The sequence below is a fragment of the Leptopilina heterotoma genome, unplaced genomic scaffold (genome assembly GCF_015476425.1).
Source record: "Leptopilina heterotoma isolate Lh14 unplaced genomic scaffold, ASM1547642v1 Lhet_569, whole genome shotgun sequence".
Lineage (NCBI taxonomy): Eukaryota > Metazoa > Arthropoda > Insecta > Hymenoptera > Figitidae > Leptopilina > Leptopilina heterotoma.
Window position 1 is genome coordinate 813247 of NW_025111126.1, and position 25380 is coordinate 838626.

Below are 25380 nucleotides of genomic sequence, written 5' to 3' on the forward strand. Positions count from 1 at the left end.
TTACAAAACGTTTGGAGTTATTTTACCCGAGAAAAAAGATCCCAAAAATGATGCATTTTTCGATCGTCTAAAGGAGGTTCCCCCCTTAAAGAAAATTTTTTTTAGCAAAAATCACGTGCATAATTCATTTTAGAAAAATCTCCGGAATTCGTACGAAAAATTAAACCACAATCATAAAAAGTTTTTCCCTGCATATGACATGTAGAATTCCATACCTGGAAAAGTAAATTTAACTTTGTTTTGGCATAACCTAAAAATAAATTTTTAGTGAAATTTAATGATTAATTAATATTAAAAAATAAATATTCATTTAATAACCAATAAAAATAATTAACATGTAATTGAAATAATAAATATTTATTAGTTTAAAAATTCTGTTAATATAGCAAAACTTATAAATTATAATTCAAGTATTCCTTTAATAATTAATTTTTTACACTTTATATATATACCACTGGCGTCGGTACGATTCACAGTGCTGGTGGGGGTACGGCAGTCGCAACGACTTTGCGATTTTGCCTCCATGTGGAACCGCTGTTACGCAACACCACCAGCACCTTATGCCGCACCACCAGCACCTTACGCACCAGCAACTTACGCACCAGCACCTTACGCCGCACTACCAGCACCTTACGCAACATTACCAGAACCTTATGCGGCACCATCACCAGCACCATACGCAGCGTATTCCTGGGGTTAATGAGTCAGCAACATGGAGCCAAGATGCGGTAAGAATCTTATTTAACTAATTTCATAAATAATAAAAATTTTACAGGAGTTAAATTGTTTACAAATTTTTCAACAATTCAATTATTTGAAAATTCGTTAATGAAATTCTTTATGAGAACTCAATTTTAATAAATTTTCAATTATTCAATAAACTTTTTTTTATTTAAATAATTGAATTCTCTCAGAATTTTCTAATAAAAATTGATTTAAAAATTAGTTTTAGTTAAAATTTTAGATAAAAATTAAATATTAAAAGCAATACAACGTGAATTTTTAGAAAAAATTGAATTTTGAACAGGTTTTAAATTAAAATCTTTGAAAATTTGCATTTTTCATACTATCAAATAACAATTTTGTAAAATTAATTTTTTTTTAAATAGTTTAATTGAGGTTTTTTTTAAATTATTTGAATTTTTATTTTCTAAAAAATATTTAATTAAAGATTTTCTGAATAATTTAAATTTTGTAAAACTAAATTACAAACAAATGCATTAGAAAATACTCAAAAAAAATTTTGGAAAACTATTAAAAATATTGTATTTATAGAAGAATTTTAGTTAAAAATCTCTGGAAAAAAATAATTGAATTGAAATGATGAAAGTAATTTGAATAATTATTTAATTTTATAAAATGTAAATAGTTTTAGATTAATTAAATTTTGAACAGATTTCAAATTAAAGTCTTTATTCTGTAGAATAAATTTTTTTGAAAAAGTTTAATTGCGGTTTTTTTTAAATTATTTGAAGTTTTTATTTTCTAATAAATATTTAATTAAAGATTTTTTGAATAATTAAAATTTTGTAAAATTAAATTTCAAACAAATGCATTTGAAAATACTCAAAAAACTTTTTTGAAAATTATTAAAAATATTGCATTTATACAAGAATTTTAGTTAAAAATTTGGGAAAAAATAATTAAATTGAAATCATGACAGTAATTTTAAAAAAGTTCCAGTAACAATATTCTTATAATATAAAATAATGATTTTATCAGTCGGTTATATTTTTTAACAATTTTTTATAAGTTGTTTAATTGCATTAAGTTTTAAATTTAAAAATCTTAATTCTTTTGAAAAAACTCTAATGGCTAATTATTTAATTTTGTAAAATATAAATAGTTTTAGATTAATTGAATTTTGAACAGATTTAAAATTAAAGTCTTTGAAATTTTTTTTTCATACTTTCAACTAACAATTCTGTAGAATCAATTTTTTTAAATAAGTTTAAGTAAATTTTTTTAAAATTATTTGAAGTTTTTATTTCAAATAGATTTGAAAATTTTTAAAGAAGTTTTAAAAATTTTTTTAAATAATTGATTTACAGAGAAATATTAGGTAAAAATTGTAAAAAATAATTGAATTGATTAACTCGATCATATTTCTTATTATAAGTTGTTGAATTATTTCAAAAATGTTTGAATTTGAAATTTTTGAAAATCTTAATTTCTGTGAAAAATTATTGGTTGAATATTTATTTTAAAAAATTTATTGGTGTTTTCAAATAATTTTGCAATTAAAAAAATTCGTAAATAAATGCAATAGAACATTTTTTTATGATCTGAACATTTTTATAATTAAAAAAAATGTTTGTATACATTTCCTTTTATCTTTTTAGGACACTGGAGCAAGTCGTGGCCGCGGATATTGCGGTCGAGGATACCATGGATGCGGAAGGGGCCGAAGGGGTTGGAAAAACTACTCAAGTGGAGGAAATTCTCAGTACTAAATTTTTTTAAATTTTAGTACTAAGAATTCTATTTTAGTACATTCTCTAAAGAAATATATCATTTTTAGGTTATTAATATCTCTTTATTATATTTAAATTTTATATTGAATAAATTTTTATATAAAAAGAAAATATTGTTTAATTATTTTTATTAACAATTAATGCTTGTGCATGAGAAAATTCTCTATTTTGCTTTTTTTTGTATACTTTATAAACTACGAAATTACCACGAATTCTAATATAAAACCTTTAATTATTTAGTTAGTTTATAATCTTTAACGTCCGAGATCCTTTATAAATTAAGGCAAATTAAACGAAAACATTCGGACAATGAATAAAATATTTATTTACTCCAACGTTTCGAAATCTAAATGATTTCCTCTTCAGGGAGTCTATCCAAAAAAAATAAACAAAATTAAACAATAATAAAAATTACATACATAATTAAAAAAATAAATAAATAAATAAATAAATAAAAAAATAATTTAACAATACATAAAATAAAAATTATTGTATAATTATCTTACCAAAAAAATAATAGTTAAAACATACGAAGACTTAAATTTCATATGCCCTGACGATGGAGTAGAATCTAGAGTCAGAAAATTATAAAGGAACTTAATATTCATAAAATAAATTTAATTAAAAAAAAAAAAATATATATATATATATATAGTAATTGAAAAAAATTTAAAAAATGAAATTAGTAACAAGTTAATAACAATAAAAATTAATAAAAATTTAAAATTTATGAAGAATTAGTAATAATTAAAAAATAGTAAAAATAAATATAAAAATAAAAATAGTAAATAATAAAAAATAACAAATAATGAAAATAATAAAAATAAAAATAGTAAAAACATACCATAAATAAATAATCCGTCTTGGTATAAAACCATAAATAATAGTAAATAACACATAGATAATAAACAATTAAATAAATAAAGGTTCACAATACAATAATTCACAATAAAATAAAATAGAAAAATAATTTGTCAAAATGAGTAGAAACGTATTGCAAACTGCAAAGTCAAATTTAAAACTGAGCTCCAAACTCTAATCCAGTCATTACAATGAACATTTATTAAACAGAGAAAAACAAAAACAAATAAAAACAATAAATTAAATAAGAACAGAGAATGAAACTCAATGAGTATTTATTACGTTAAATTGCTGGAAATAAAATTCAAAATCATTTCGTACGATTTATCAAAATTATCCAAGTCGGTCATTTTATTTAAACTATTCTCTCCTTCTTTTTTTATGAAAAACATTTCTGATACTAATCGTTTGTTAAGATTTGGCTCAACATCTAAAATATTAAAATCATCCCATTTTATAAAATGTGGAGAGGAATCACAATTAGAATTAGTTAAATGATTAGTAATAGCATTATGATATTTATCATTTAAATTAGAATTACTCATATGTTCCTTTCTACGAATATGCAAGGGTCTTTTAGTCTGTCCTATGTATGATTTACCACAATTACATTGGAATCTATAGACACAATTACATTGATTGTGTCTCTCGAGTCTATCCTTACCAAGCTTAATAAATTTATTAAATTTAGAGTTAACACTAAAAACTGTTTGAATGTTAAAAGCTTTAAGTAATCTTTTGATATTTTCCGATATTGGTCCATAATAAGGAAAAACTATTTTCTTAACTAACGTATTATTATTACTATTGTTGTCAATAATGTTATTTGAAGCTTTTCTGTTATTAATTTCAATAATTCTTTTTCTCACATGATTGTTAACAAATTGTTCAGGATAATTATTAAGTTTTAAATCTAATTTAACTAAATTTATGTTTTTATTATAGAATTTTTTATCGGAAAGTATCAAAACAGTATCAACAAGATTTTTAATAATTGCAATTTTTTGTTGTATTGGATGATTTGAGTAATAGTTCAGTAGTCTTCCTAAATAAGTATCTTTTCTGTACCAATCAGTAATGATATTATTGTTTTCTGATCTTATAATCCTTAAATTGAGAAAATTTATTTCATTATTACATTCTGATTCATGAGTGAACTGTAATCTGTCATGAAAGGAATTGAAGGCATTAACAACTGTGGATACTTTATTTTTTGGAACACATAAAAAAGTGTCATCCACATATCTCTTATATGAAATAATTGGAAAATCTAAATTATTAATTATAGTTTCTTCCAAATCTTGCATAACTATGTCAGCAAGAATTGGAGAAATTGAGGCGCCCATGGGTATTAGGGTGGTTCTTATTTTAGAAAAGTTGGAATTTCTAAGGTCGCCGGCCGGAATTTGAATTAAAATGTGAAAAAAATGAGATACCCAAAAGAACAGCCCATTTGATAAATTTTAACCCGTGCCGCAAAAGGGTTAAAGTTTAAATGGGGTTTAACATGGGTTTGGTGCACTTCTGCAAACTTTGTATTATAACTTTTACATTTTTTAAAAATTTGACTTGGGTCTAAGTATTCCCATAGTTTTTCGTACGCTGAACACGAATATGATGTCAAAAATAACTTTTGACAGCTACCAGTTGTCAAAAAAGCTGTCAAATTTTGAAGATGAGAATTTTCACGACTTTTACATTAATTTCTACGAATAAAAAAGTTTCTTGTGAATATTTCAGTTTATATTTAGCAAATTTATACCCTTTGACAGTTGCCATCTGTCAAATGAGTCGTCAACTTTTATAAAAATCAGTTTTCAAAGAGTTTTAAATGAATTATCAAAAAAAACGGTTCTGTAGGTAAATTTAGTTCATATATAGGTATTTAATATATTTTGGCAGTTGACAGCTGTCAATTTAGTAGTCAACTTCTATTAAATAGGATTTTTAAGACGTTCCCAATTACTTCTTATAAATTTTAAAATTTATAATAAATTATTTCCTCCTCAAAATAATTTTTAAAAAAATTAAACTTAAAAACATATATGTATTAGACAAATTAATACAAAATATAATTTTTTAATTAATTAATTAAATTATGAAAATCAAATATGTAAATACATATAATAAGTTGTACCCAAGTGGCACGTAATAATTAATATTTTTATACTACATATATTTTAAAGTTTATTTGTCTTTAAAAAATTATTTTTAGAAAAAAATATTCATTTAGCAATTTTCGAAGTTTTTTGTGATAATTGATTTAAAACTCTTTGAAATCTGATTTCTATAAAAGTTGACAACTCATTTGACAGCTGGCAACTGTCAAAGGGTATAAAATTGCTAAATACATATAAACTGAAATATTCACAAGAAACCTTTTTATTCGTAGAAATTAATGTAAAAGTCGAGAAAATTCTCATCTTCAAAATTTGACAGCTTTTCTTTTGGGAATCTCATTTTTTTCACATTTTAATTCAAATTCCGGCCGGCGACCTAAGAAATTCCAACTTTTCCAAAATAAGAACCACCCTAATGGGTATCCACAGTTGTTAATGCCTTCAATTCCTTTCATGACAGATTACAGTTCACTCATGAATCAGAATGTAATAATGAAATAAATTTTCTCAATTTAAGGATTATAAGATCAGAAAACAATAATATCATTACTGATTGGTACAGAAAAGATACTTATTCAGGAAGACTACTGAACTATTACTCAAATCATCCAATACAACAAAAAATTGCAATTATTAAAAATCTTGTTGATACTGTTTTGATACTTTCCGATAAAAAATTCTATAATAAAAACATAAATTTAGTTAAATTAGATTTAAAACTTAATAATTATCCTGAACAATTTGTTAACAATCATGTGAGAAAAAGAATTATTGAAATTAATAACAGAAAAGCTTCAAATAACATTATTGACAACAATAGTAATAATAATACGTTAGTTAAGAAAATAGTTTTTCCTTATTATGGACCAATATCGGAAAATATCAAAAGATTACTTAAAGCTTTTAACATTCAAACAGTTTTTAGTGTTAACTCTAAATTTAATAAATTTATTAAGCTTGGTAAGGATAGACTCGAGAGACACAATCAATGTAATTGTGTCTATAGATTCCAATGTAATTGTGGTAAATCATACATAGGACAGACTAAAAGACCCTTGCATATTCGTAGAAAGGAACATATGAGTAATTCTAATTTAAATGATAAATATCATAATGCTATTACTAATCATTTAACTAATTCTAATTGTGATTCCTCTCCACATTTTATAAAATGGGATGATTTTAATATTTTAGATGTTGAGCCAAATCTTAACAAACGATTAGTATCAGAAATGTTTTTCATAAAAAAAGAAGGAGAGAATAGTTTAAATAAAATGACCGACTTGGATAATTTTGATAAATCGTACGAAATGATTTTGAATTTTATTTCCAGCAATTTAACGTAATAAATACTCATTGAGTTTCATTCTCTGTTCTTATTTAATTTATTGTTTTTATTTGTTTTTGTTTTTCTCTGTTTAATAAATGTTCATTGTAATGACTGGATTAGAGTTTGGAGCTCAGTTTTAAATTTGACTTTGCAGTTTGCAATACGTTTCTACTCATTTTGACAAATTATTTTTCTATTTTATTTTATTGTGAATTATTGTATTGTGAACCTTTATTTATTTAATTGTTTATTATCTATGTGTTATTTACTATTATTTATGGTTTTATACCAAGACGGATTATTTATTTATGGTATGTTTTTACTATTTTTATTTTTATTATTTTCATTATTTGTTATTTTTTATTATTTACTATTTTTATTTTTATATTTATTTTTACTATTTTTTAATTATTACTAATTCTTCATAAATTTTAAATTTTTATTAATTTTTATTGTTATTAACTTGTTACTAATTTCATTTTTTAAATTTTTTTCAATTACTATATATATATATATATATTTTTTTTTTTTTTAATTAAATTTATTTTATGAATATTAAGTTCCTTTATAATTTTCTGACTCTAGATTCTACTCCATCGTCAGGGCATATGAAATTTAAGTCTTCGTATGTTTTAACTATTATTTTTTTGGTAAGATAATTATACAATAATTTTTATTTTATGTATTGTTAAATTATTTTTTTATTTATTTATTTATTTTTTTAATTATGTATGTAATTTTTATTATTGTTTAATTTTGTATATTTTTTTTGGATAGACTCCCTGAAGAGGAAATCATTTAGATTTCGAAACGTTGGAGTAAATAAATATTTTATTCATTGTCCGAATGTTTTCGTTTAATTTGCCTTAATTTTTAATTATTTTTTTTTTAAATAATTTTTTTTTAATAAAAAATAAATCAAATAATAAATAATTAAAAAATAAAATAAATATTTTTATAAATGAAAAAAAAGAATGGGTATTAATTAAGTAATTAATTAATTTTCTAATAAAAATTTCCCAGGAATTCAGTTATTTACATAAATAATAAAATCCTTTTTATGAATTCAATTACTTATACAATTGAGGAGCTAGATTCTAGAACCGGCTCTTCGCTCGGTATGCACGCGCTAATATCAGTCGGGTAGCAGTGACAGGCCCAGAGGCGCTCACTGCCACCCGACTGGTATTAGCGCTTACGGTCCGAGCGAAGAGCCGGTTCTAGAATCCAGCTCCTCAATTGTAATCAAATTCCTCGATAAATGCTATTATTCTTAAAAATTTCATTACAATTCTTCGAAAGAATTCAATGTTAAGAAATATTTAATTCTTCAAAAAATTATTTATTTTTGTATTTAAATAATTGAATTTTTGTATAATTTTCTAATAAGAATTTATTTAAAAATGAATTTAAGTTAAAATTTTAAATAAGAATTAAATTTTAAAAGCATTATAGCATAGAATTTTTGAAACAACTGAAGTTTAAAAAGGTTTTAAATTAATATCTTTGAAAATTTAAATTTTTCATATTTTTAATTAACAATTTTGTAGAATTAAAGTTTTCTGAAAAGATTAGTTGAATTTTTTCTTTAAATTGTTTGAAATTTTTATTTATTAATATATATTTAATTAAAGAATTTTCGAATAAACGAAATTTAAAAAATTTAACTGTGAACTAATGATTAGAAATTTTTGAAAGAACTTTTTTAAAAATTATTAAAAGTAATTCATTTCAAGAAATTTTTTAGTTAAAATTTTTAGAAAATAAGTAATAACTGATTTGAAATGATGAAAATATTTTAGAAAAAGTTATAGAAACAAAATTTTTGTAATATGAAATAATGGTTTTCTTTTTCAGTAATCTATAACACAGGCACACAAAAAAAAGTGTCATGGCCAAGACACTACACTACTATATTCCCATGTATTTTTGTCCGCTGAATCCGAATCCGAAGTCAAAATTGACAGATTTGCTCAAAATTTTGAGATAAACTCAAAAAACCGAATTAAGATAAAAAAAATTTTTATGACACTACACTACTATATTACAATGTACTTTTTCCTGCTGAATCCGAATTCGTAGTCAGAATTGACAGATTTTCTCAAAATTTTGAGATAAGCTCAAAAAATTGATAAAAAAAGCGTTTAAAATAAAGAAATGGAAATTTTTTGCTATGACATTACACTACAGTATTTCCATATATTTTTATACTCGGATGTTTTTACACTATCGAATACCAAAAAAATGAACTCTTTTGCATTAAATTAGATTTTGAGCATTTTTGGATTTAACTCCAAATTTTGAGCCAATTTAATAATTCTAACTTTGTATTTAGAAGCAGATGTAAAAACATTAGAATATACTAATGTAGTGTACTAGCAAGAAAAGTAGAGTTTCTTGACTTTAATTTTTGTAACTTAACAGATTTTCTTGTGTTTCCCAAAATTTTGAGCCATTTTAATAATTATGACTGCAAATGCGAGATCCGAGTGTAAAAATATATGGAAATACTGTAGTGTTGTGTCACAGCAAAAACTTTCCATTTCTTTATTTTAAATCGCCTTTTTTATCAATTTTTTTTAGTTTAAATCTCAAAATTTTGAGAAAATCTGTCAATTCTGACTACGAATTCGGATTCAGCGGGAAAAAGTACATGGTAATATAGTAGTGTAGTGTCATAAAAAATTTTTTTCATCTTAATTCGGTTTTTTGAGTCGTTTTTTAAGTTTATCTCAAAATTTTGAGCAAATCTGTCAATTTTGACTTCAGAGTCGGATTCAGCGGCCAAAAATACATAGGAATATACTAGTGTAGTGTCTCGGTCACGACACTTTTTTGTGTGCCTGTGTAATTATTTGAAACATGAAAAAATTGATCTTTCACTTGGACTAATCTACATCTTCATGTTTTTTAATAATATTCATAAGTTCTTCAATTTCAAAACATTTGTACCTATTTAAAATTTTTGAAAATCTTAATTCGTATTGAAAAATAATGATTAGAAACTAAGTTGTTGACGTTTCCGAATAATTTTACAATTAAAGAGATTCATGAATAGATATATTAGAACATTTTTTCAGTAGCTAATCATTTTTAAAGTGAATCAGAATATTCTTTAGGGTCAGGAAAAATGTTAAAACTTTTTTTCTGGGAATAAAGAAAAACAAAATTAAATTTTTGTGGCAACTCTATAATGAAAAGTAAAATTTTACGCATTTTTAGAAGTATTCAAAAATGACTTTTCCTCTTTTCAATTAATAAAAAAATATTAACTATTAGTAAAAATTAAATGTATTTTTTATTAAGTAGATATAACTATTTCACTAAATGAATTAGTAAAACCGTTTTATCGATTTTTAAAAAAACAATTTAATCAATAGTATTTTTTATTTTTTTAGAATAAGTAAAATTCTACTAACAAATACTAAAATGTCACTAATTGCTAGTAAAATTACATATTAAATCATACACGAAAAAAATTCCGGGACATTAGATGCGCCGAGGACAGTGTCAACAGCAGTACATTTTATTTTGCACGTCTGAGGTGCCATTTCGAGATATCAGACGTACTTAATGCACGTCAGATACGCCAAACTGGCACAGATGGCGTGCAAAATAAATGTAGAAGAAAATTTGACACAACCTGTACATCTGACGTGCCGAAACTTTTTCCTTGTTCCTTTGTTCGACCTGATTAAAACTCACCCTGAAAGTTTTGCTGAAAAAAAATTGGTGGTGGGTATTTAAACGATGATTTAATATTTCTCGGGGTAATCAGGTCCAAGATGGCGGACTTCCGGAAGTCGAAATTTGTTGGAAATTGTTCTGTGAACCATTCTTAACAATCCCTAAAAGTTTCGCTGAAAAAAATTAGTGGCGGGTGTTTAATCGATTATTGTGCATATCATGGGGTAATTATGACCAAGATGGCGGACTTCCGGAAGTTGAAATTTGTTAAAAATTAGTCACCTGACTTCCCTGACACATTTCCTGAACGTCTGTATAAAAAAAAATTGGTGTGATGAAGTTAAAAATTTTCGTTTTTAAACGTTTAAAACTTCATGGACCGTGAAACTGTTTGTTGGGGTATAGAATGATCTAAAATGCCCCTTATCTTTCTTGTTGCATAGACCTATTGTCTGTTTATTTTATATATAAAATTAATTTTTATTAATCGCGTAATTATGCGCCCAAAATGAGCAGTAGAAAAAAAATTTACATACATTGGCGCCATTTTTCATACAGTTTGTCACATTTTTCTTGACCTCTTTTAATTCTTATTCACTCTCTAAATCTGAATAAGTGGAGATTTCACTTTTTTCGTAAGTGGACGAATTTTTCAATTATAAATAAGTTAAATTTTTACATAAAAAATGTTAAATTTATTTTTTACTCATCAATAAGTGAAATTTTCACATTTAACCCCTTCACAGTGTTTGACGTCTATAGAGGCCAAAATAATTCGTGCCCCGAGTGTGTATGGCCGCTATAGCGGCATCGAAAAAAAAGATATATAAAAGTTAACGAATCTTGCTAAAAATGCCTACTCGGGGGTTTTCGGGGTCGCTGAATCTAAATCCGTTATTGAAAATTTTAAATTCAAAAAAAGCGGCTTCAAAATGTCGAACAAAATTTTTTTTAAGTTTACGAATTTGTCTGAAAATGCTCATTTGGGGGTTTTTGAGGTCTCTTAATCCAAATATTTAGTCAAAAATTTAAAATTCAAAATGGCGGCTCCAAAATGGCGACCAAAAAAATTTAAAGTTCTCAAATTAGTTTTAAAAACTTAAAGCAGAGGAATTAATATGTCCGATGTTTTAAAACATTGTGAAATACTCGAAATCGATCTATATTAAAAAATTTAATAATAGTAATTAAATTAAATAGTTCGTGACTCCGGATTCGACTAAGAGCAGCGTTTTAAATAGTTTGTGTAAATATATATATATATAAATATATAATATAATATATGTAAAATATATTATACATATGAGGCATTTTACGTGAAATGTCCTAAGTTGAAATTTCAACTTCTTGAAAAAAATTGAAACTCGAGGAATTTGTTGTTCTATCAAGTAGAAATGTGACCCAATAAATATTTTTGATTTTTTTGAAAAATTGGAGGTGGCAGAGGGGGTAAATTTGACCAATTTTGACAACATCGGCTTTTTTGTGAATTTTTTCTGAACATACTTGTAATGGGAAAAACTTTTTAGAATATGTTTCTGAAAGGTTTTTTTGTCCTCTTTCCAATGGTGTATTTTATTTATTAATATTTTAAAAATTTACCCTAATTTTTGATAATTTATATTTAATTTTCAATTTCCCAAAAATCGGTCCGTTTTTTTTTGAAAATAAATTATTGCAAACGAAAGCTGAGGTTTTTTCCTATCGGCATGTAAATTTTCCGAATGCCCTTTTTTTTGTTTTTGAGTTATTAAATTTCAAAGAATAAATTGCAGCGCGCTGCGTCGCGGTTGCACTGAGCCGCGTGGCAAACGGCGTGAAACGGAAACTTTTAGGGGAGTGTAAGGTATGGTGGCGGACACTTTCTTTTTTGCGTCTCTCTCTCTCAAAAAACAATATTTTTCAAAATTTCAAAAGCAGGCAGTTGCTGACATCTATTAAGCATATTTCTGTCAGAAGCGGCTGTTAAAATTGAAATTCAGTGAAATTTTACAGCTCTTGGCGCAAAAAACTGATTTTTTTTATTTTTGAAAGTTGTAAGGTATGGTGGCGCATTTGGTGTATTTAACTAAAATATTATGTAGATGTTAAAATTAATTATTAACACTACTAGAAATGATGAAAAATAACAAAAAGAGAAAAACTGATGATTTTACATTATAGAAAAAAAAGTTTCACTTCAGTTATGGTTACAATTTGGACATGTAAAGTAGCTGGTGGCTGTTTTAACGCAATTCTAGAATAAGAGAAGACCGCAAGTGTCACATATTCGAGAATTGTTGCGTTGGAGCACATGAGGCATTAGTACATAAAAAATGCAAAGACAATTGAAACTCGTGCAAAAAACGATCCGCCACTGTACGTTACAAAAATTGTGCCATCATACCTTACAAGCTATTGATGAAAATATGATGGTGTTACTTTCATACAGCGCGAATTGAGAAAAATGTAAAATACAAAAAACTGTTGTCCAAGGTCTAAACAATACGTTCCATACATTTACCAGACTCAATTTTCAAAACATCTTTACTCTGGCACTGTTAACACACATATCCAATAAAACTATTTTTCTTTTTTTCACTACTTTTTTATTCAAAATCACTTAAAGTACAAAGCACGCGTTTGTTCATTAATACTACTGCATATAAAATGTCATCACGATAAAAGACATCGACCATAGTGATAAGGCGCTTCAGATGTGACGTTACATGCTAGATTTGACAAGTCCGCCACCATACCTTACAAGCCACGATACCTTACATTCCCCTAAATTTTTAAGCCGCCATTTTGGAGCCGCTATTTTGAATTTTTAAATTTTGATCATATATTCGGATTCAGCGACCCCAAAAACATAAAATATAATAATATCAAGTAATTTAAAAAATATTTTTTTTGCACATTTGTGCCACGAAAAGCTTATTTTGACTACACTGCTAAGGGGTAAATAAGTTAAATTGATCTTTCACTCATAAATAAGTAATTTTTTCACTTATTCGTTTGCCAGTGTCACTTGGCGTCATTGTGTCACATTGCGTCATTCTGAGTGCTGTGCGTCAAAAAGTTTACCGGTTTTCGAATGAATAAATATAGGTAATTATAAACATTTATATATTAGTAAGTATACTATTAAAAAATAAAATTTATTTTAACCTACATTTCAGTTTAATAATAAGAATATTTCATCTGTAAATGTCTACGTATCGTTTTTCATGTCCCTATAAGTTTAAGGTTATATTTTATGCTTTCTTTAAAAAAACTTATACTTTTTAAGTAGTAAATGTAACATTTTTAGTTCCACAGTTTCCACATTATATTATACGTTATATTGAAAAATTTATAAAGAGTTTACAGATATATACTTTATTGTTTTGAAACAATTGTCATTATTTGTGTTACAGGATTGCTACAGTATGCTTCAAGTCAAAAATTTAAATTGCCAGCAGTTAATTGCGGAATTAAAAAATTGCGGTGTTGATGAAGTATTATTTAATATTAATTTAATAATTTATAAAAAAAGTTATTTTTTTCGTTTCATCGTATATTTACATATGAATATATTTATATATTTTTATTTAACTGTTCTTACTATCACAAATTTAAAATAAATTAAAATGAATTACTGAAAAAATAATAAGCTGTAAGCTTTCCTTTACTTCAATTTATTCATGAACTAGAGTAAACAATAAATCTCTGCTAATAAATTGTTAGACAATTCAATTAAAAAATTGAAACAATGCATATACTCTCGAATTGATTAATCTGAAATGAATTGGCTAAGAGAAATTTAATCAAATTTTTTTATGTTGATATAACCTAAAAATGAATTTAACTAATAATGACTTGTTTTCCCTAAACGATTATCAAAAATGTTATTCTTTAAAGATGTGGCTGCCTTTTTACTAGTCAACTAAAATTTGAAAAATTTCAAATTTTAGTTAATACTGATTTTCAATATTTTCTACTAATTTTCCTACATAAAACAGTTCACTTATTTAAAAGTGCATATTTCACTTATTTAAAAGTGAATCTTGCACTTATTTCATAAGTGAACTGTTTTTCACTCATGTAATGTGTGAATATTCACTAATTAAGAGAGGACGACTTATAACGTTTGAAATAAGTGAATATTCACTTTCAATAAGTGAATTTTCACTGATTCAGTTTTAGAGAGCAAGTGACTTATTAGGGTATACGACAATTTTTGTCTATTACAAATGTATGTAAATCTCATGATTATAATAGAAAATTAAAATGTTTTAAAAACAATTTTGCGCTGTCAAGCAAAATTAAAGTAAAAAAAAATTATACAAAAACATATGCTCTTCCTTCCTTCTTCTTCCTTCCCTTATGTTTTAGAAGAATGAGAAAAACAAGGAAAATGAAAAGACCGGCGTTATATTATGGCGACATATTGAATGTTAAAAGCTTTTTAGTAATTTGTTGTAAAAGTTTTTAAAACATTTTTAATAAAAAGTATTGATAAATTCAGTTTAAAACATATAATTTAATAAAATATATGTAATATATGTCGAGATTACATTCTCTACATTGAGTGCCCACGTGCAGTGTAAATTTTTCATAAATTAGTGTTAATATTATAATAAATAGTGTTTTGATTTAAAAAAAACTGTACATAAATTTAAAATTTAGTTAATAGAATAAACATTTGTGTATGTGTATATATTATTATTATTTTTTTTTTGCTTAGGGACTTTTGGGAAATCTGCCTACAGATACCTTGGATTCCGAACTCCAAGGTTATGTGGGGTTGGTATGATAAAACAAAAGGAAATTAAAAAAAAAAATAAATAAATATATATTATAGTAAATTTAATAAACTGGCGACCTACTATCAGCCCGACCCACTAAAACCCGTAACCCTTCTTCTGGAGCCCTTTACCCTCCCTCGGAACTGTCGTAAGACTTTAGCCTTCGAGGGTGGCGCTCCAACTCTGTCGCTAATGCGACCTTCTTCTTCTCTCTGCGGTTTTCCTGCGTCCATAGTTAAAAATTTAAAACCATTTCAATATAAAAGCGGAATTAACAGCACAACAGTAATAAAAAAAACAAATGTTTAATTAAGTGTAAACAGTCAAAAGATAAAATTGCAAACGGATATATAAAAAAAAGAAAAAAAACGCGTATATAATATTGAAAACATAAAACAAATTAAAAAAATGTAGAAGGACAAGTAAATCACAAAATAAATTAATAAGAAAAAACAAACAAATTAAAAGCTGTTTAAATTACGCTTTCTGGCGGCCGTCAAAATCCTTCCTCGACATAACCGAGATTATGAAGTTCTCGACTTGCCGCCAATTCTTCTCTGACTGGGTCATCAGCGATACCATGTTCTCCGGTGTAACTTGACTGTTTACACCTTCGAACATGGCCTGCCTCTCCAAGTCCCATTTCTTGCATGAGAAGAGGGTGTGCTCCGCGTTGTCCTCAGAGAACTGGCAATATGCACACACCTCGTCCTCGCGTAATTTAAAGCGACACAGGTACGAGTTAAAACACCCATGACCTGTGAGCGCCTGAGTCATATAATAGGAAACCTGACCGTGTTTCCTATTTATCCAGGTGGCGAGTGCCGGGATAAGGCGATAAGTCCATCGACCTTTTTCCTCACCATCCCATCTTTCTTGCCATCTTTCTATGAGCCTGTGCCTCGCTTCTTTGCGGATCAGGCCCTTGCTTGGTCTTAATTCCTCATCCAAGGAACTTCTTTCTTTAGAAAAGAGAAACATTTCTTCCCTTTCCCTCGCCAAAAGATCTGCTGGCGGGACACTTGCAAGGACCTGCACAGCACTCGTAGATACCGTCTTATATGCAGAGATGATACGCGTTGTTATCGATTTCTGCGCAGACAGTATCTTTTCACAGATGGTCACACATCTTTTACTCCTCAGGGATGGGGCCCACGCTGGTGCTGCATAGAGCATTTTAGCGTGGGCGACACTCGCCACCAGTCTTCTTTTTTGTTCACGGGGTCCGCCAACATTTGGCATTAGCCGTGAAAGATTAGCCGCACACTCGATCGCCTTATTTGACGCCGTAGCCATGTGGTGATGGAAGTTTAACCTTCCATCCAACTCCACACCAAGGTATTTAATTTGTTTACTCCACTTGACCTCGAATCCGTCTATCACGATTCGTGGGAGCTCATAACCACGTCTGTCTGTGACCAGCAGTGCCTCGGTCTTTTCCAGGGCCATTTTAGACGATGCGATCGTTAGATCTATAATCGATCCGATCGCACCTCGTCTAAACGTCCATGTTTTTCCCCGGTTTACAACTAATAAATCGTTCTTGGAGATCATTTCTCCAATCAGAATTCCTCTCTTGTCGAGCCTCGTCTCACCCCACTCTGGCGACTTTGCATTAAAATCGCCAGTGATGATGACATCCAGCTTGGATTCTATGAGGCTCGATTCTAGGTCTTCTATATTGGCTTCGAAGGTGGTCAGCGGGTCGTTGGGTGAGAAGTAGCAGGTATACATACGTATATTAGCCACCTCTATCCACACAAACCCGCTGCTTGTCTCCAAGAACTTGTCAACCCGCAATTCTGGGTTGCACAGCTTGATGGCGGCTCTCTTCGCCTTATCCTGATACCAAGGTGCGAGGTCGCTTCCTTGATACTGCTCACTGCAGAACAGGATATCGACCTCATTTTCCCTAGCTGTTTGCACCAGGAGCACCTGTGCATCCTTACTTGTATGCAGGTTGACTTGAAGGAGCTTTAGGGATTTGCCCTTTTAAGTTTCTCCAGTTCCTCCTTGTAAACCGGGCAGGAAATTCTTCCAGGGATATGGTTGACTTCCGTTTTTCCCAAATCTGTACACGTAATGCACTTTGGCTTGTCGCCAGTACAACTCTTGGCGAAATGTCCCGCTTCGCCGCATCTCCGACAGTTTTTTGTTCTGTCGGGGCCCTTGCAAATTCGGGTCACGTGTCCATAGGCTAGGCACTTTTGACATCTTGTCACTTCTAAGTGCGTTCGGATGGATGCGTTTATCCAACCAATACGCACTTTGCCTAGCTTAAGCAGACTCTTGCTGTCCGTTTCACTCAAGCGTACTAGTGCCACTTTCGTACCACCAATACGTGACAGAAGTCGGCAAGTCACATCTAACTCGGGCTTTTGCAACTTCTGCTTTAAGACGGTTAAAACGTCCTCTTCTGAAGTTGTTTCGTCAAGTTCCCGAATTTCGAGGGTCTTTTTACTGATAAGAGCCGTAACCTCGGCCTTGTCCTGAAGAACGGAGGTAAGATTCTGAGCGAAATTTGAAGTTTCACCCCCCTTTTTTACCACAACGAGAACCTCCTTTTTAAGAGTTCTCCTAATTTTCACAATCTCTGTGCCAGTTTCCTCTGGATTTACCGAAGTTGTTGCCAGCTTTATAAGATCATAGTAGGTCTCTGGATTCCGGGCCGAAATTTTTATTGCCTCCGTTGTTCTAATTTTGGGGGGGCGCTTCTGAAGTCGCTCCCTCTCCTCCGCTTTCTTCAAGGCCTTTCTCTTACGGGCATCCCGTTTCTTATTGGAGACGGTTTCAAAGTCTTTTTCGTTTTCAGGCTTATTTTCCACAGTTGCCTCCGAATAAGAAGCAATCTTGGCCGAAGCAGCCTTACTCACCTCCGTCTCCATAACAGTAGGGTTTGGCTTGGTCTCCTTGCTCTTAACCCTCTTACCCTTGGGAGTGGTCACAGTAGAATCAGTCTCCGGACCTTCATACTCTCTAGGGCGCTTCTTTGGGTCGATGGGCTTGCTCTCGCCAGATGTGGCGTGAGACATCGATCTAGGAATTTATATATATATATATATATATATATATATTTTTATTCATCATAATTTAATCTATTAAAGTGTTTCATTTAAATTAAAAATTTTTTTTTCTTTTTTTTCTTTTTTAGAAAAATAGAGGACCAAATGGAGGACCAAATGGAGAACCAAATGGAGAACCAAATGGAGAACCAAATGGAATCAGAACAACCAATTGTATCTGATGTAGTAATAACTGATATGGATGTTTATGACAGTGAAGCATCAACCATCATTATCAGCAGCTCTGATTCCGAATCAGATGATGACTCTGATGTTTTAGTAATAAACATCAGCGATAAGGAGGTAATTTTTTTATATATTTCTATGCAAATCAGCATTTTCTGTTCCAACAAATTTATATATGGGTGACTTCATTTAAAAGGGAATATTGCTGTCCCCACTTCAAAAATTGACTTGTAGGCTTGTTTTTGCCAATATGAAGCTTTTTCGCGGTAGTTAGTGATGTAATAAATTTATTCTCCAAGTTTGATACCAATTGACAAAATAGAAAACGAGATAACCCATTAGAAACAGGCAAAAATAGGCAGAAATGTCATTACTGTCCCTGTCCCTGGGCTACTTCTGTAAGTTTCAAACGTTCATACTGTTCTCACATGTTCACTGAAACTTGAAAAAAAATTCTGATGGCTTTGTCTACCCTCTAGTCTGATAATTCGAAGCATTTTGACAAAAATTTTTTAATTTTTGTACGCAAATAAAAATCCCGAACAGATGTCCCTCGCTTTTTAAATTTCATCTTGGAAAAAATATGCTTACCTTTGAAGTCTCTTTACAATTTTTTAATCTCACGTATTGGTTTCAGAGTTAAATTTTCTAAAATATTGATTTATAATCTCGAAAATAAAAAAAAATTGGCTCCCTTCGGTTTACTGTTATAATTTGACAGACGGGCAGAAAAATCGGCAGAATATTTCGACTTTTTTTGTCATTGCTGTCCCGTCTGCCCAAAATTCAGGAAATGATGAAAAATAGTTAGGAATAACGAATTTTCAGGTGGATTTGCAAGCATTTTCGAATACCATTGACAGAAATATTTTAAAACACATATTTAATGAATAAAATTTAATTTTCGGCAGAATGTCATTGCTGTCCCTGTCATTACTGTCCCCCATTTTTAGTATAATTTATAGAGTTTGAGAGAAATTAATTGCGTAATGACTTCAGAATGTGATATCTATACGCATGTGTTCGAATTTATGTGTGTATGTGGATATCTATCAACAATTATACGTCAATATTTGAAGACGACATTATTTGTGCAGTATAAAAACCGACAAAGTTGAAAAAGAACAATTTGTTCTCTCTTAAAAATTACGATAAAGTTCTCAAAAACATGCGTCAAATTTAAATTTCTTTTCTGAAAGCAAAATATTTCTTAATTGTTTATGTCTGATTTGTTATTTTTTATTTTAAATTAATGTTAATTACAATAAAATAAATTCTATAATACTCGTTTGCTTTAATTTAACATAGTTCATATCCAAATGTCATTACTGTCCCTCGGTTCAGTTGATGATTTTTGCCCTCGTGATGAAAAATTTTACTGGAAAAAAGGAAAAGTTTGTTTTGTTACGTCTAGTGGGAGGTTATTGAAGAGTTATCATGTAGTTTTGATTAGAAAAGTGTGGATTTTAATACTCTAGCAGAATTTTGAAAGCAGAATCTGAAGTTTTAGAGTCAATTTCTGTCTGCTTCTGTACTTTTCTACTGTTCTACTTGCATACACATAAAAAATCTGTGAAATTATTGTCTGCTCATATCTTTAAAATATGATGAATAATTATTTTGTAATATTCAAGATTATAGATTCTCAATAAAGGTTAATTTGTCAAGGTAAAAATAGGCAGAAAATTGACGGTTTTCTGCCAGAAAATCATTTTTTTTACAAAGTTGTTGTCATGTTATGCTCAGTGAATATTATTTCCGTAATTTTAAATATATAAATAACCCGAAAATAATATTGACAACCCCTTAATTGAAAATTGTGATTCCAACATTCCACGGAGGCAGAATTCCCTTTTATTTGAAGTCACCCATATATATTTTTTTTTTAGGTTGAGGAACTAATGGAATTATATCCTGATATTTATGATGAAGCAAATTTATTGACACCAGAAACACCATCACCATCGTTCATGTCGGAAACATCAGAATCATCATCTGATTCGAAATCATCTTCTGATTCGGATTCTGATGCAGATTTCTATCCAAATATCTCGTTCAGCCGAAATAGACTTGATGAGTGCAAAAAAATGGAAAGAAAAAATAAGGAATCATAGCATTTTCTAGCTAAAGAATTGATCATTAAAAAAATAAGGAATCATAACATTTTCGAGCTAAAGAATTAATCATTAAAAAATAAGGAATCATAACATTTTCTAGCTAAAGAATTAATCATTAAAAAATATAAATTTAATTTTTTAAAATATTCTCTATTTATTGACATATTTATTCTATTTTAGGTTACAATTATTTTCAGGATTCAATTATTTTCAGTATTTTCAGTATTTTCATTATTATTTTTTATTCACATTTAGGTTGACATTATTTTCAGAATTTGATTATTTTCATTATTCTTTTATTCTATTTTAGGTTATAATTATTTTCAGGATTCAATTATTTTCAGTATTTTCAGTATTTTCATTATTATTTTTTATTCACTTTCAGGGGTTAAAAAAGAAGAGTGGGATATTGAAGTAATATACGGCGCTCTCGTGCGGCTAGAGTCATTTTTACATCTTTAACCAGCAGTATGTAAAACTTTATCTGTTACAGAACTTTGATTTTCAAATTTTCTGTAAGATTGTTTTGCATTTTGTAAAGGTTCTTTTAACAGATACTGTATTTTGCAGGTTCTCTTTGTTTTTAATTTATTTTCAAAATTTTTTTACAGGTTTCCTTTTAGCCTGTTTTCATCCACAGAAGTGGATAACGAGTTTATTACTTTTTTACCTGCAAGATTCGTGAAACTGTTTGATGAAGAGCCAAATACCCTGGAGATGATGCAAGAAGCTGCCAATTCAAACAAGTTATACATAAAGTACTTGGGTGGAACGTACAACGCTTTGGAATTTAAATTTCATTAAATTATGGTGGAGTTTTTTTTTTAAATATTGATTTTTATAAAATATAAAATTTTCACATTAATAATAAAAATATATTTATCTATAAATTGGTTTTAATATTATTTTCTTCCCTATTCATGTTAATTTTCAGGTATTAGTTTTAAGTTTTATTTTCAGAAATAGTAAAAATTTAAAAAAAAACTCAAGGAAAAGGTTTTTTAAAATAATGAAAAAGACAGTTGTATTATTATTTTAAATTGTTCATGTTTATTTTTAAACTATTCAATTCTTGTTTTACAAAAAAGTTTCACAATTTTCATAGAATGATTGTAAAGTAGTAAATGTAGAATCAACTTCATCAATTCCTTTTACAGCAGCACTTATATAGCGGTTTGAAGGCTCTAGGAACCATTCTTGAAGATTTTTTACATTTTTCGCAGCACAATTTTCAAAATGAATTGTATGATGTTTACAAATAGTTGACAATTTAGTGTCAAGTTTTTTCAAAGATGGACAGTTAAAATCTTCTAAATTTTTTACATTCAACAAATATTTCTCCAACAAAGTCTTTTTTTCTAAACCTTTAACATAGATAGCACTAGCACCACGTAGTATTCCTTGTAGAAGTGAAGGAAGTTCATCATATGGAACATCTCCAGCTGGCCAATCAATTCCATGGTAATTATGCGTTAACCAACGATTTTCACTTTTGTAGCGTCCAGGCAATGTATTCCAAGCACAAGGAGGTTCAAACAGGAAGACGAGTGATTGAGCATCTAACTGTAGAGGAAGTATCGCCAACTCTTTGAAAACAAATTCGTTATTGGGTTTTTTAAAACCTTGTACATCTACAATGAACTCCATTATGAAATAAAACTAGAATTCTGACTGAAAGCAGCTGTTTTTATACCCAATCACCCCCCTTACATTATCCCCACTACAGCAGTTTCTTGACAACGCCGCTGATTGGTTTATATTGTATGACGCGGTCATGTATGATTAAGCAGTAGGCAGTGGTTTCAGCCGGCATGTTGATTCCTGCTTCAAATTCTAAACGTACATCAACTGACGCTTGTTTTAGAAACTCATTTTGCTTAGAACAATCAATAACAATTAGAGGAAACAGACTTTTAAAAATATCTTTTGTTAAAATAGGTTTTGAATCTTTACCATAATAGGATGATTGAAAATTAGCGTACATTTCATAAAGTAGAGAGTACTGATTTTGATCAAAATTTAGATTTAAATTTCCATAAGGATAATATTGTGAATTTAAAAAGAGTTTAACGTTTGTAATATTACAATGATCAAAATGACAAGCATATTTTTTCCGTTTATCTTTTCTCGCTGTTTGAAATCCAACAATAACATAGCGTGGTTTCTCTAATTGCGTTGATGTTTTAATTTGCCATAAAACTTTTGAACTTGTAGGAATTAGAGGATATTCATACATTTCCCAAGATCTGAAACTTATTGAAATTAATGGATCCTTTTCAATAAATTTTAATAGTTTTATTTTATTATTATCTGCAGGTAAAACGTATGGAACCATCCATTCAAGTTTATTGATGAAAATTTTAAATTCTTCATCACCTCCTTGTCCTGTTTGAAATATAGCATTCATGTCAGAACGTGCTCTTGTTAAAATAAGTTCATGTTTAGCGTTCATAACGATTTTTTTATAATCTTCGGCAAAACCAAAAATCATACTGAGTGGTATAGTGACATCAAAATAGCCATTTTCCAATACAAGTCTTGCATCAGCTGCCATTCTTGAATACCCAGCATTTTCAATAAAATTTAACTGTGTAGGAGTTTGTGAGACATAATTTTTCATAATTGTAGTATGTCCAACGTTTTTGCATCGATCTTTTTTTATTCCATTAAGTTCATAGCGAATTTCATCAAACAAAAAACATACAGCATTATTACTTAAATGCACGTTTTCTGTAAGAGTAATTCCATCATTTTTAGCTAATCTGCCAAAAATGTGTAATGAACTTTTACTAGGTAAAATGCACAAGTCTTGATGTTGTACTGCGATTCGAATTTCATCGCTATTGTTAAAAGATGAAGATGCATACGGTTGATGAGCATGAATTTCATAATGAGCTATGGACTCATCGAAATTCACTGCTGCTGGAATATTGAGAAGTTCGTCCATTTTTGTTGCAACAGCACCCACAAAATATGTAGATTAATTGTCTTGTTTTCGTTTTTTCTTTCCTTGAACTTTCAGACCTAGTTCTTGAAGAAAGAGACGATTCTGTGGTGTTAACACCTTGTAAGATGACTTTAGACTGATTTGACTCTTGCATGTTGGCTGACTTTTATAGTTTCCACCAACAACAGCTCTTTGATTATAAACAATTCCCATTACAAAGACTTTATATGCAATCGAATAGTTATAGTTTCTTCTCTAAAATTTATTAAATCACCATCCTGGTCGACAATTCGCAGCTGTATATTATGTATTGTCTTGGTGGAAATCGGAAGATAAATGACGTGAGCAGGCACTTCCACAATCTTATATCCTGGTGGAACGCTAGGGAAGAATTCATGGATAGTGTGGACTTTTTGATTATTTATGTATGCTCCAGATGTTATATTGCACTCAATTCTAACTGAGTTGACCTTTAGAATAGCTACAGGTAAATCAGAAGTATGTGCTCTATGAGGTGCTAGATGCTGCGATGTAAATCCCAACAATTTACCAATCGAGTCAATAGGTTTAAAATCAATTGGCAAATTTGATTTAACTACACTGCGCAATGTATCATTATTCGGTTTTATACTAATGACAGTTAAGATTTCTACAGAATTTTGTATATAAGATTCAATGTCTTTAATTTCATAACTTCCAGTTGCAATATGAATTATTTGATTTCCAATGTAAAACTTATTATTTCCTCTATCGATATTAGGAATTGAATTAAAAGTCAACAATTCAACAAGACTAAGTACATAACTTTTATTTGAATTTAGTTCTATTGGAGGGAAATATTCAGCTTCAAGAACTGAAGAATTTCCCGTTAACGTTAAAGTAAATGAATCACTCATTTTGCTATCAGATTTTATACTGAAAGCTTACAATAGTTACACACTTTTATATAGGTTAAAGCTACTCTTAATATTTAGTTGATTACATAAAAATTTAAGACACAAGTGCCCACACACAAATGTATCATAATTTTGAAATCTTTCATGATTATATTTTATTAAGCTACCATCACCTAGATAAATGATAAGATCTGTTGGAGGAGCAAGGTTATCAAAACTATCAAAATACATTGTTTCATTTCTAAATTTTTTATATGCTACCCAATGTGTTCCAGCACCTTCTTTATTATCAAGATTAATTATTCCTGATTCATATTGACGAGGACCACTAATAGGTAGTTCATTTCGCATAAAAACACCGCGAAAATAAGGTATTTTTATAGTTTTGGCATACTTCAACAAATCAAAATCAGTTAATGGACGATGAGGTAGCTTCAGAACAAGTTTTTTTTCCTTCTTGTTATTCTCTTCTTCCTTGATGCTCGTTTTTTCTTTCTCGGTGCTCGTTTCTTTCGTTTAACAAATCCTTTTCCTTGAGTGTAAGGTTTAAGATGGAGACCAAGTCCTTGCCGATAAGGTTTAAGGTGTAATCCTTTTCCAAGCAATATAGCTTCCATTGCTTTATTATGACGCTGAGCTTCTGAAAGCTGTTCACTAGCTGTTTTAGCCTTATTAACAGCCCTTGCTATTCCTGAAGCTCCTCCAGCAAGAGCTCCTAAAGCACTAAGTCCAGCAAAAATTGGAACAAGCGGTAGAATTCCACCTACTTTAGTAGGTACAGGAAGAATTCGAGGTGATAAAATTTTAGATTTACCACCAACATTTTTTATTGCTTTTCGTGCACCAATCATAGCTGCTCGAATTGTTTCTTCAGCATTATTACTGGGAACCATACTTTTTCGCGCAGCATCGACAATTTTCCTTAGTGCTA

The 25380-nt window shown here is 29.0% G+C and overlaps 1 protein-coding gene across 1 annotated transcript; it reads left to right on the forward strand.

Annotated features, from left to right (window-relative positions):
• The first annotated feature begins 523 nt into the window (after positions 1–523).
• Positions 524–20603, forward strand: LOC122508761 (clumping factor B-like). Its single transcript, XM_043622283.1, has 3 exons — positions 524–684; positions 18393–18606; positions 20379–20603. The coding sequence occupies exons 1-3, from the start codon at positions 524–526 to the stop codon at positions 20601–20603; spliced, it is 600 nt and encodes a 199-aa protein (XP_043478218.1).
• Positions 20604–25380: the final 4777 nt, after the last annotated feature.